This window comes from Monodelphis domestica, chromosome 1 (assembly GCF_027887165.1).
Source record: "Monodelphis domestica isolate mMonDom1 chromosome 1, mMonDom1.pri, whole genome shotgun sequence".
Lineage (NCBI taxonomy): Eukaryota > Metazoa > Chordata > Mammalia > Didelphimorphia > Didelphidae > Monodelphis > Monodelphis domestica.
Window position 1 is genome coordinate 467,089,206 of NC_077227.1, and position 12,864 is coordinate 467,102,069.

General features: G+C 37.9%; 1 protein-coding gene across 12 annotated transcripts in view; it reads right to left on the reverse strand.

Moving 5' to 3' along the window:
* Positions 1-570: 570 nt before the first annotated feature.
* Positions 571-12,864, reverse strand: part of TSC1 (TSC complex subunit 1) — a 42,643-nt gene continuing 30,349 nt past the window's right edge. For all 12 annotated transcript variants that reach the window (XM_007475209.2, XM_007475211.3, XM_056812624.1 and 9 more), the window contains 6 exons: positions 12,573-12,755; positions 12,101-12,211; positions 11,352-11,474; positions 8,312-8,499; positions 8,050-8,208; positions 571-6,222 (listed from right to left, as the gene is read on the reverse strand). In XM_007475209.2, coding sequence (XP_007475271.1) covers positions 5,700-6,222; positions 8,050-8,208; positions 8,312-8,499; positions 11,352-11,474; positions 12,101-12,211; positions 12,573-12,755 — 1,287 coding nt within the window. In that variant the 3' untranslated portion in view covers positions 571-5,699. The remainder of the gene's footprint in view (positions 6,223-8,049; positions 8,209-8,311; positions 8,500-11,351; positions 11,475-12,100; positions 12,212-12,572; positions 12,756-12,864) is intronic.

The window sequence follows — 12,864 nt, forward strand, 5'->3', positions numbered from 1 at the left end:
TTACATTATTAGTCACCTTGTCTCACCTAAAAATTCCCATCTGAGCAAGGTTGAAATCTGAACAAAAATCTGACAACTCAAATATACAATTCCTCTTCCAAAAATATTCCAAATAAATTCTAAAAAGTTCATAATCTTTAGATACAAGGATGACACAATGACCTATAAGTTAGGACATATTTTCAGCTAGTTGTCTACTATTGATATAAAATTTACACCAAGGTATTCTTGTCTGTTCTTTTTTTTAGTCATAATCAAGAGGTACAATCCAAATACATTTATCAATCTCTCTGGTATAGAGATTCAACTAAAAGAAACACTGAAGGACCTGTGTGTGAAACCTTGAGCTAGGCATTAGGTTTCAGCAAATAAATCCCACACCTTTGATTTGCTAACAAAATGTCTCTTGCCAAATTTTCAAGTACCTAGACTGGTTAAATCAGTTGAGGCTGAAAAGTAATTTTTATATTAAGAGAATTAAAACCCTATTCTTGATTATTTAGAAACCATTACCATTTCCCTCAAATCCTCAGGGTAGCATGTCTCCCATCTCAGTTTAACACAGGAAAATAGTGCAAAACAATAAATTTTTATTTGTTCACAGTTAGACACAAGCAACTGCCTTGACATTTTTAGAACATTCTAATAAGGACAGCAAAACCTTTTGATTCCAATTCTTATTCACTAGGATTGTACCATTTTCCCTTGGAGTTCATATTTATGGCATTTACTGTGGATTGTTTTTGACATGCTTACAAGCGTGAGGCAGGGAACGGATTGAACCTTTTTGACAAAAGATGACATTTTTAGATTTGGACTAAAAGCAGTTAAAAAAAGAAGTGTTGTCACTTCACCAATGGATCCCTTTAACCTGCAAGTTCACTCTATCATTCTGAAGATCCGCAGTTGAGGTTTACAAAACTAGATTATGTCCTTAGCAAAAAAATCTTTTCCTCCATAATCTTCGTGGTCCATAGAAAAAGTCTTCCAAAAGTGATTCCCAATTCTTCCTAGTGTAAAACACCTGGCTTCTCCTGGGTAAACCCACATTGGAGTCAACACCATATGATCCTGCTATAAAGAACACCCCTCCCTCCTCTCCAAACATGGCACTTGGGTTCAGCCTACAGGTTACAAACTCCCAAAGGTATCCTCTGGAAGGAGATCTAGCTCATTAAGCCAGTCTGTTTTTCAAGGATAATTTTTGTGGCAAAGTTACGTTTAGCTATTATCCACTGAGCAGTAGGAAAAGGGACAAAGAAACTCACTCGATTTTAATTCATCTCTGGGATAGGAAACTAGAGTTGGGTAGAAAGAACTGTCCATTCACAGTGGTGCTAATTTAGTTTTGTGGACAAATCAGAGTTCACATTTCCCCTCATATGAGAATGTAGATTGCAGGATTAAGAAAACTGAACCGTTATGTTTTCATTAAGCACACATGTAGCTAAACAATGAAGCCAAATATAGACAAGGGCACAGAGCAGCAACTTAGGGGCCAGTTCCCTTATATAAATCCATTCCTTATTTAGCCTGGACATACTGGTAAAAGCTTAGACAAGTGCAACTAATTTGCAAGAGGGACTACTCTGAAAATGCCATATCACATACCCACACACATAGAGCAAGTGAGCTTCAGATTGGATATAATTTCAAACACTCATTATGGGGGAACTATAAAGCACGTACCATGAGGAGTGAAGAATGCAACAGGCTAAATTGTCCAGAACACTCACTTCTCCATCAATTATATGAAGCATACCATCCTTTATCAGATCAGTGATCAATCCAGCCCAGTATTTTGTCTGAGAGCAACACCAAAGGCTATTGTGAGAAAACATGGCTAGGATAGGCACATGTCTTACCCCTAGCTTTTCTGTTAACAACCTCTTATGGGTCAACCTTTCGTAAATTTATGTAAATCCTTGAACCTCCAAGCCACCTTATCATCACATTCCAAAGTTTGCTACCCACTACCAAGAATTACTTAAGCTTTCCTAAAATTACCTCTATCTTCGAAAGGATACTTTCTAGTTCTAGTATTTCAAAATGATGAAAAATGACACCTTTTCCTTTAGTAATTCTTCCCACAATTTTATAGATTTTGACTATATCCACACTTAAAGACTTTTTTGACTAGGAGACCCAAATTTGGTTTGCATTTTTTTGTCTGTCCTCAAAAACTCCCATCATTGATTGCTTCATTCTTGCTGCCCTCTTGCTGATCGATCTCTGGCTTTGTCCTTCCTAAGCAAATCAAATCATGTAACAAAGTTCCATATACAAGTGAGACATGGTCTGAATATTTTTCATTTTGTTTTCAATTCCTTCCTATGAAGTTTGCTTCTACTTTTTTGACTTTTCATGCCATAGCAACATTGTCCTTAAGAGGTAATGATTTTCAGGTTGGTCTTAGATGTTATAGCTCATCTTTTAAAGTATGATTTAAATAATGTACATTATTGACATTTGCTCTCACTGATATTCATCTATCTTCTTTCTTCCCACTTTGACTTCATGAGGTCTTCCTGAAGCATATCCCCACAGGCTTGGTATTTCACTATCCGGAAAAGCTGAGTGACACCCACAAACCTTGATATTTCATTTGTAAAAAAATGTTAAATGACAGCTTCTAGAGATCCTGTATCTCATCCACAGAAATTACCATTATCCTTTATGCTTTGGTTTATGTCTCTAAGCAAACTCCCTATCCATGGCCATTTTTCCTAAACCAATAGCAATTCAGTTTTCAACTTTCTGATGTCCTTTGTCAAAGGCAATGAAAGCCTAAAATTTACACCTTCAAATATGAGCAGATTCAGAGGCATGATTTTTTTCTATTGTTAGTATAGTTATTTCTTTCCCTTCCAATTCCACCCCAAAGGTCCACAGGATTATATTTGTGTTATTGCTACTATCCATTATAATTGATTCTATCAGCTTGATAGGCACCAGATTCACCAGTCTAGAGTTCAAAGTCGCCCCAAGGAAGAGGAATCACTGATAATCTCATAGTTCTCTGATCTGGTGAATATTTCTAACCGGTTGAACATTTGGCCTAACTGTTCCTTAATTTTTAATTTGTTGATAACGCTTTGATTCTTAAGCAGATTCCACTCAAACTATGATTTATTTATACTTAATTTGATATTGGTCTAGGATATCCCATGCTTGCACCTTTATTTGTTCCAATAATTGACCCACGTATTTCAAGAGGATTCAGGAATAGAAAACCTCTCTTCTGTTTCCTTTTCATTCTCTGAAGAACTTTTTAGACTGTGATCCCACTGACTTTCTAGCTTACTTCACGCATTATTGGTTTTTAAATCCTGCAAAAAGTATATGCAGAATAAATGCTTTTTTAAAGCTTATTTTATATCTGTTCTTCATTTACTTCAGACTTAAAATTTATGTAATTACAGAATGTTTGACTTGGATGGAACCTTGTATGTAACCTTACCTTCCTCATTCTATATAAACTGCAGTTCAGAAAGAGGAAGTTACTTAGCATAGCTGAGACTGGAACTTCGGTTCTGACTTCCACTCCCAGGCTTATACCAGATTACCTCCATTTTTAAATGATCATTTGTACAATCTCTATATATATGAATATAAAGATATAAATTCCTTTTTTTCTCCTTCAAAAGGCCTTCTTTAATTCACTTGTTAGCCATGTAGCGCTTTTTGTTCAAGTACCTAGTATTTTTCAACTTGTAGCACATTTTTCCTGGGCTTTGAAGATGGCATGTTTAAAAAGTTTTTAGGGTTATCATAACTTTCTAATTAGAAAATGGTATTTTGGCTGTCGCCTTTTCTAAAAATTAATAATTTCATATTAGATGTTTGGGACTTTCCTTCTCCAACTAGAAAGATCAAACTACATGTGTTGAGACAGTTACTAAAACCTGGGTCACTCATGAATAAATCCCAAACAAGTATTCAGTAACTACTACAAGTTACTCTCTAAGCCAACTCTTGTAACAAGGGGGAAAACCCCAAAACCTTACCTCCACATCTTGTCCTGATGAGGTATTCTGCCAAATTAGGTGTGGATAACAGAAAGCCCCCATATTATTAAGCTAGCCTAATTTTGCCAATTCTAACCTAATTATTTCCTGTTCAGTCTCAACATGGGAAGGGATACCAGTTAAGTCTTATTATCATGTATTTTTATTATTTAAAGCATAGTTTCCTATACTTCTTGCCCAATAAGATTTAATAACTTTCATCTTCTCCTGGCTTCCCTTATACTTCTATTCTTTTTGCAATGTCTTATAGGCCCCGGGTCATCCTCTAGTCTTCAAAACATCACTTGTAATTAATTCTGATCTTTACTACCTTGTATTCCAACTGAAGCATTTCTTAGGTTTCTAACATCTATTTCTTTGGCAGAGCTGGGTTTTCTGCCACTCTCCCCTGGCAGTTCTCTGACTGAAGTATAGAGCCATCCCTTGTCCACATTTGTCTCATCACTCAAATGGGTCCTGTGTTGATCTGCAATTGTTATAACTTCTCAGACTTTCCCTCAAAACCCCAATCACCACTGAAACTTGGAATTCAATAGTTCCACCCTACCTGCACACTAAGCACCTAACATAGTATGAAAAAAAGCTGTAGCTCTATTGGCCTAAGCCATACTGAGACAATTATGCCAGACCTAAGAAAAGATGGTCACATAGCTACATAACAAATGACATTGAGATTTCTTTGGAACTTCTGATCTTTCCTGGTGCAGTTTTAGAGAATGAGATGAACAAGGGGGGAATCATGAAAAGAAATGGAGAAAAACAGAAGGAAAAAGGTCCAGCCAGCCCAAGACTTGCCTGAGGACACATTAACTTTTCCATAAAGGTTCCTTAGTAAATCTCCAAAGTCTCCATTCTTTCTCTCCCCAGAGTTCAGGTTTCATCACCTGCACCCCACCCCCCCCAGTTGTAGTTAGAAGAGTACCAGCTTTTCAGCTAACACCAATAAATAAGAGGTAGAGGGGAAGGAGGGATGGTGCTTCACCAAACCTCACAGCTCCAGCTCCAGTTCTTTGAAATGGCAAAAGAATGGGTTCACATCAAACTTTCTAGGAAGCATTATCAGAGCATCCAAAGAACATAAGGGTAAATAACACACCCCTATTTTTTTGATTCACTGACTTGGGTGCCGACATTCAGAACCAGAAAGCAGGGAGAAAAAGCCATACACATCTAGAAACCTTCCCTTGAAGGCAACTGGCTCTGTAAACTGCATCCTAGAAAGGAACAAAACCAAACTTACCTGTACCACTACAAATTAACTGGTTTGCACTGAAAACTGGGCAAGCTACTTGAGCTTCAGTAAAGCAGAAAGTTGTGTGCGTTAGATTCAAAGATTAAATTTGGCCTCATATTGCACAGGTTTATAGGATGCAATCATATGGGGAAAGGAGGAAGAAAATAAAGATACTTATGTGAACTGGCCCTTGGGTTAGCACACACTGCTAGGTAAAGGAAAGGTTTAGGTAAGAGTCAAGAGAAAGGTCAGAGGCATTTCACTGCTAGATCCAAACACCGTTTTGCATTCAGTCTTTTGTCAAAAGGAGCTCAGTCCTATTTCCATGGCAGGAGCTAGATACTCACACCTGGAAATATGAAAGCTTTTACACTTGCATTCATGCCTCCCATTCTATGCCAAGAATATGAAAGTTAACACTGATTGACCATCATTCTTTAACTGGGTTCATGCTGAGTCTCATTGTAGTCCATGATACGAAGCTGTCCAACACTTTCCTGGTTTTTGGGAGATGGGTGAGGGTTGTCTAGGGCCAAGGGGGCCTTCACTTCCGTGCTGGGATCTTTGTACAGTTCAGTCTTTAGTGTCTCAGAAAGGCTGTTGTTGGTCAAGCCGTCCTCATCGCACTGGCTCTCACTTTTATTACGAAACAACTCTCGAGCCTTTATGGCCAGGAAGCTCTTTGAACTGGGAAGTGAGCCAACAGTCACAGGGATGCTGGTGGAAGGTTCTAACATTGTTGTTTCCCACCGACTGCTGAACAGCCCTACCCTCTGGTTTGGGGGCTTCTCGGGGGTAGAAAGCTCACTGCTGCTGCTACTACTTCCTCCACCTCCTCTGCTGCCACTACTGCCTCGGCTGCTACCAGACTTGGGAGTCTTAGTCTCACCATTTCGGCCAGTGGCCTCTTCGTTGTGCCCTACCAGGGAATCAGGGCAACCTTCATTACAACAGTCAAACCTGTTAATGACAAGTGATGATAGGGGAAAGAGGTAATGGTTATGATTTGAAATGCCATGCATGTAAAAAGGTAATGCTTATAGCAGCAACCACCCAGAAATGGCCATTGGTTCATATTAGCTGACCCTAACCAACTCATCCAATTTGTGACCCACTTTATACAATATAGTAGGGACAGAATGTAGCATCAGTTGGAGCTCTCAGGTCTCAGTGAAATTTAACTTAAAAACGTTATTAAAAGTAAATGGAGTAGGAAGTATTGGAGGCCTGAGGTCAGAATATAAGAAATCGTACCCTAGAATCTTGATATCATGCTTATCCTGGTTCTTGTCTTCCCCTTTTCTCCTGCTCTTTTTGTTCCTATTTTTTGTTCTGATATTTAGGTAGAGTGTCCTTCATTTAAGCAAATTAAAAATGTACACAATTGAAGTAGGGGGAAAAAAAAAGTAAATGGAGGGGGCAACTGGGTGGCTCAGTGGATTGAGAGCCAGGCCTAGAGACAGGAGGTTCAAATCTGTCTCAGACACTTCCTAGCTGTGTGACCCTAGGCAAGTCACTTAATCCCCATTGCCTAGCCCTTACTGCTCTTCTGCTTACTATGCTACGTAGTATTGAATCCAAGACAGAAGGTATGTGTTTAAAAAAAAAGGAAATGAAGATTTAAAAAATACTGTTGCTTGCTACCATTGCCTTGTGAAATTAAGGAAGGCTATTAAAAAAAGAGCATTAAGAAATATGAGTCACATACAATTCCTTCTAGAAGGGCATGAGTTGAAAGGGTCTTTGACAAACCAGACTACCTTGGCATATAAACAAAAGATATAAATGAGCAAACACAAATTATAATCATAGAAAAAAAATACAATTTGTATAGGAAAAGGCACTATTACATTTTTGGTGGAATTTTAAACTCATGAAACTTTTTGGGAAAGCAAACTGGCAATAGAACAAGTTTAAAAAGTGATCATACTCTTTGATCTAGAGGGTCCACCATGAAGACTATATCTTAAGGATCTTCTTTATGTTTTGTACCAAACAGGAGATTTAACTGGTATAGGGAATTCACAAGGAGAAATTTTCCACTTTTCAATGCATAAAAATAATATCTACCCTACAAATCAAATCTTTAGAGTGTGACCTCAAGTACAATAAATTGACTTGCCCAGAGTTAAAGTCAGTATGTGTCAGGTATGACTATACTGAGGATTTCCTGACTCTGAGGCCAGCTCTCTATCCATTATGCCATACTGTGTCTCTGCACATTATTTAAAAAACAAATAGGCAACCAAATATTTAAAGATCTAGAGAATCAATCATGATTTACCAATATAATGAATTGTTGCCATATTTAAATGAAGAATAAAAAATATGGAAAGACAAAGTCATGCAAAATGAAGAGTTAGAACAGCACACATCATATTAGCTAAATCAGTACATAGATGGAAAAGAAACGGAAACTAGCACAAAGTATATTAAGCTATTTTTGTTAAAGTATTTTTAAGACTGTACTACTTTATTGGGTTTAAAGCAAACCACTTCAGGGTAGTTAGGAGGCTCAATGGATACATTGTGAGGTCTGGAGACAGAAGGACATGGGTTTGAATTTGACCTTGACACTTCCTAGCTGTATGACTCTGGGCAAATCACTTAACACCAATTGTGTAGCCCTTGCCTTTAGAATTGTTACTAAGATAGAAAGTAAAGGTTTTCAAAAAATAAAATAAAACCACCTTAGTTCTGTAATTTTAAACTGCCAAGTACAAATTGATATGCCAATTCATTACCTCTAGAATACGAAATCCCACTTTCTTCTCAACCTGTCCTTACCTTTCCTCAGCTGCCTCAGCTGCTTCTGTCTTTTCTTCAAGTTTTTTCAGGAGGCCATCCTTCTCCAGTCTGCCATATAAATCTAAGATTTCTAATTCAAATGCCTGGGTAATTCTTTTCTGAGCTTCATACCTGCTCTCTACTGCCTGTAGCTGTCCTCTGGAATAGGGTAAAAAACATAATAAATTACCACAAATCTGAAAGGCTTCCCTTAAGAATAGCTTTTAATACAATTAATGCAAAACCTTTCAATGAAAGCTACCTAGCCTGAAGTTTGACATCCTCCAGGTATTTCTTCTGTTCCAACAGAAGATGGTCTTTTTTAGCCAGATGAGATTCTAGTTCCACAATCCGTTTTTGGGAGGTATCAAGCCGCTGGTTCTGCTGGAGGAGATGGCTTCTATTTTTCTCTAGTTCTTTCCGATAAGAAGTCTTCATCATTTCCACTTCCTTTAAAACAATCACAAATTTTAAAAAAGGCATATATATTTCAATGCTAATGAATTAAGATGATTTTAAAAATGAAATAAATGGAACCTACTTGTGTCATATACTAAAAGCTAAAAATGCCAACTAAAATAAAAAGACTCAAATGGCTAAAATGTGCTACACCAACTGGATAGATCGGCTCAGGCAAGGCACCGATAGCAATTTTAATACAAAGGTTTGGCAAGAAATCTTTCCCAAATATGCTGCAGGAGATGGTGTACCCTGTCCATTTTAGATAAATTGGATAGCCTGTAATCCACTTATCATTTCGAGTGTTATTGAATATACCACAGTGAAATGATCATATAAGTGTGAGATTCTTAGGGTATTAATTCAAAGTATCCTAAAGGAAACCACTGACAGAGAAAAAATCTTCAATGACACTTCAAGAGCCATACTGTCTAGAAAGTTATATATTAGAAAACTCAAATGCTTTTCTGAGACTGAATCCATTCCAATATGTGAGCACAGAACTATGCCTATGGTTCTCAGCTGTAGCCCACTCACAAGGACTCAAGTAAGATACTTATGCTGGTTTTATCTTTTCAACCAGTATGGATGGATTATTAAAGGCTTCAAAACATTCTTATTTATGCTCCAGGGCTGTGCTGAAAGGCCCTGTTCTCATTCCTTTCTTTACAACCTCTCTTGTTAACCTCTTAAATTCCCACAGATTCAATTACTATGTAGATTCCTTGATTTATATATGCAACTTTAATCCCAATTCTGAGTTATAGTCCCACATCACCAACCATCTATTGGATACCTTGAGATGGATATTTTGTGAATATTTCAAATAAAAAATGTCCCAAATGGAACTTGTTACACTTCCATTCCAACTCTTGTCTGTTCCTAATTTCCCCAATCAGACAGCCTCATTTCAGTGTTTCTTCATCTCTGAGTCTTATTCAACTCACATATCCATCCTCTTGCCAGATTTTGTTTCTACCTCCCCGACATTTAGAATGTTCCCTTCTCTCCACTCCCTTGTCCATGACCCTAGTTCAGCCCCTCATTATCTCTTACCTGAACTACTGAAATAGCCTTCTGCCTGGTCTCCCTGCCTCAAATTTCTCCCCACTCCAATCCAGGGAGCTGAGCTCCACAATGTTGCCAAAGTGATTTTCCTAAAGTGTAGATCTGTTCGTGTCAATTCCCTATTCAATAAAGTTCAGTGACTCTGTATTAACTCCAGGATCAAATATAATGACTTCTATTTCATATTTACAACCTAACTTCTTATATTTTACTCTTCTCCATTGACTCTACAATTCATCTTCAGCTGCCTTCTTGCTGCTCCTTGTACAAAGCACTCCATCTTCTGACTTAAGTCTTGTTCTTTTCACTAGCTATCTCCCATACTTCCTCCTAAACTCTATGTCCTAGAATCCATAGCTTGCTTCAAGATTCAGTTCATATCCCCATTTCTGCAGGAAGCCTTTTCCTGATTCCTCTCTTCCATCTTTACTCTACCAGGACTTGGCTAATGCCTTCCATTTTTAAATTCACATCTACTTTGTAAGTATCTTGTACGTATCTAGGCATTTACATGTGGTCTGCTTTTGTCATAGTGCTTGGCACATAGTGATAAAAGTGATAAAAGCTTAGATGCTTATTTTTAAAAACAGCCTGAATGATGACAAAAATTTTCGGGGCAGCTAGGTGGCTCAGTGGATTGAGAGCCAGGCCTAGAGATGGAGGTCCTGGGTTCAAATTTGCCCTCAGACACTTCCTAGCTATGTGATCTTGAGCAAGTCACTTTACCCCCATTGTGTAGCCCTAACCTCTCCTCTACCTTGGAACCAATACACAGTATTGATTCTAAGATGAAAGGTAAGGGTTTAAAAAAAAACACAGTCTTGAGTGATCCCTGAAATTTTACTTCAGTGCTTCTGACAGCTAGCATATCTAAGATTAATAAGTACAACTGACACTGAATACATGAAGTTCTTTACACAACTCCTCCCATTTTTTCCAACTGTAGGTTTTCCAAAACCATTAAATCTTTCAGATTAGACTTCAGATCATTTTTCTAAAAACTAAGATTTCCTTACTGAAAATAATCTTAAAATGTGTCATTTAGCAAGTGGCTGGGATACAGTAGAAGGCAACCTGGTCAAATGTAAAAATTATATTTTATCTAACCCCCTCCTAAGACTTTCAGAAGGTAGAAAAAAATGTTATGCTTTTCAAAACATAGTTCTCACAATCCTGAAGATTATGGATGATGAATAGTTTGGTGACAGGAATCATCTTAGTATTTACTATTAAAATTCTATTGACTGCAAAAACATAACATTATTCAAATCTATCTATAAAGTTAATATACATTTACTTGAAAAATACTGGTAAGGCACAAATTAACACAAAGCCAGGATCAATATGATCTTAATGACAAAAGTAAACTCAACAACGAATCAAAATTGAATTCAGAATTAAAAGCTAAAGGAAAATTAAACTGCATTCAATTACAAAGGGAACACATAATCCTGCATGCACCCATATGCCCCCAGGCCTGACATTTAATAGAACTGGCTCTCTTTTCTGTTCATTTTTCATTGGCAAAGGGTGTTTGTAGGGGTACAAGAGCTTACCTGACAGCTGGAAAGTGCTTGTGTTGTTAGCCTAGGGACATGGGGACATTAGCAATCACCAGAGGAGGGAAAATAATTCTGTTATGTAGACTCTGGAATTACAGTCCTTCAGTGAGGCTGATGTTTTCTCCACAGCATTCATTTTCAATGTTTTCTGACTGAATTCCACATATCAATATTCTATATCAAGAGTTTTCATTTCTCCTGACCCCAACATACCTGTGTAGTGTCTGCGTGCTTGTTCTGCAATTGTTCCAAATACAGCTCATTGACCTCCCCAAGAACTAACAGCTGCCTGTTCAAGAACTCCATCTGCTGCTGGACTGACTCACTGTTTGAAAGCTAACCAAAACATGAACACATACAAATAATCAGGAATACATTCTGCAAAGCAGAAAACCACTGAAGGGAACCTACAAAGCAAACACAAGGTAGACACATACTATTTTCAAGAGTAAAAATCAAAGGACTGAATAAATCACTCCCTTGGTTGACAGTTCATCATCCCCTGACCTTAGAAGTAAGGGTTAGAAGGGAGTCCTACTATGTGGTAAAAATAGGGGAAATGCATGCTAAATAGTTGTAGCTGCTAAAAGAGCCAAAATAGTACAAGTGAACTGTTACAAATTTGAAACCCAAAGGGGAACTTGCAAAGGATGAATCCCAGACCCTAGACAACAAATTATTTATGTACAACTATCATAGCAGAGATATAAAGGCCCAGTGGAGTGACAAAGCTAGAGGGAAGACTCACCCATTCCTGGGCAAATGGCTGTTTTCATATCTGCAGTGAACCTCAAAGGAAGACACACAGCTCAGGAATCTAAAGGTCAAACTTACTCCTTTTTTGTAAAAGGGTTGCTCCACTGCAAGCATCCCATGGTGGGCAAGTGAGGCATGTCTCAAGATGGAAAGAATGGAGCTGGGGAATGCTGTCAAAAAGGCCAAGAGTTTATTGCATTTCCTACCTTTTGAGAAACTTGGCTGAGCAGCAACTCTCTGTGACACACCTTATTATTGGCCTTCTTTAATTCTAACCTCAGATCTGCAATCATATTCCGGCAGTCTTCCAGCTTTGTCTGTCCAAGCAGATGTTGGCAGAAGATTAGATAATGACCGACTGTGAGACCAGATTGTGCATCTACTCCAAGGGCTAGCCAACCTTCAAGTGGTAATAATCAATTCCTCAATTACCCTACTATATACTTTGTCCCTTAAAAATATAATTTCTTGGCTTCAAAAATTACAATACATTTGGCCTACAAATCACATATGAACAAATCAAAATTTGACATGCCACAGCAATTGGATGTTATATGTGTTATGATCTTAGAAAAGAGCACCTTCATTTAGGTGAGATGAGCAAATACACTTTCTCCATTCAGTTTTTACTTTGTGTTGTTTCCCTTGATTGAATTTGCTCCACATTATGGTTTGTACCTGTAATTCCTGGCTCTGATTATAGAATTCTTCCCGGTCATGTTGCAGCTGTCTGATCTGGCTGTGGAGCTGGGTCACCACAGTGTCACGTTCCTCTTGAAGCTGATTGTATCTGGCCTGTTCTTTCTGCAAGCTAATCTTCCACATCTGGATGTCCTTCTCTTGTAATTTTAATTGATCTTTCTACCAGAAATCAAAAGGAGCATGAAGTTTTAATTGCCTAGCACAGGGTTTGTGCACACAAGGTACTTAAAAAATATTTGTTCCATAATGCATTTTCCCCAGCAAGTAA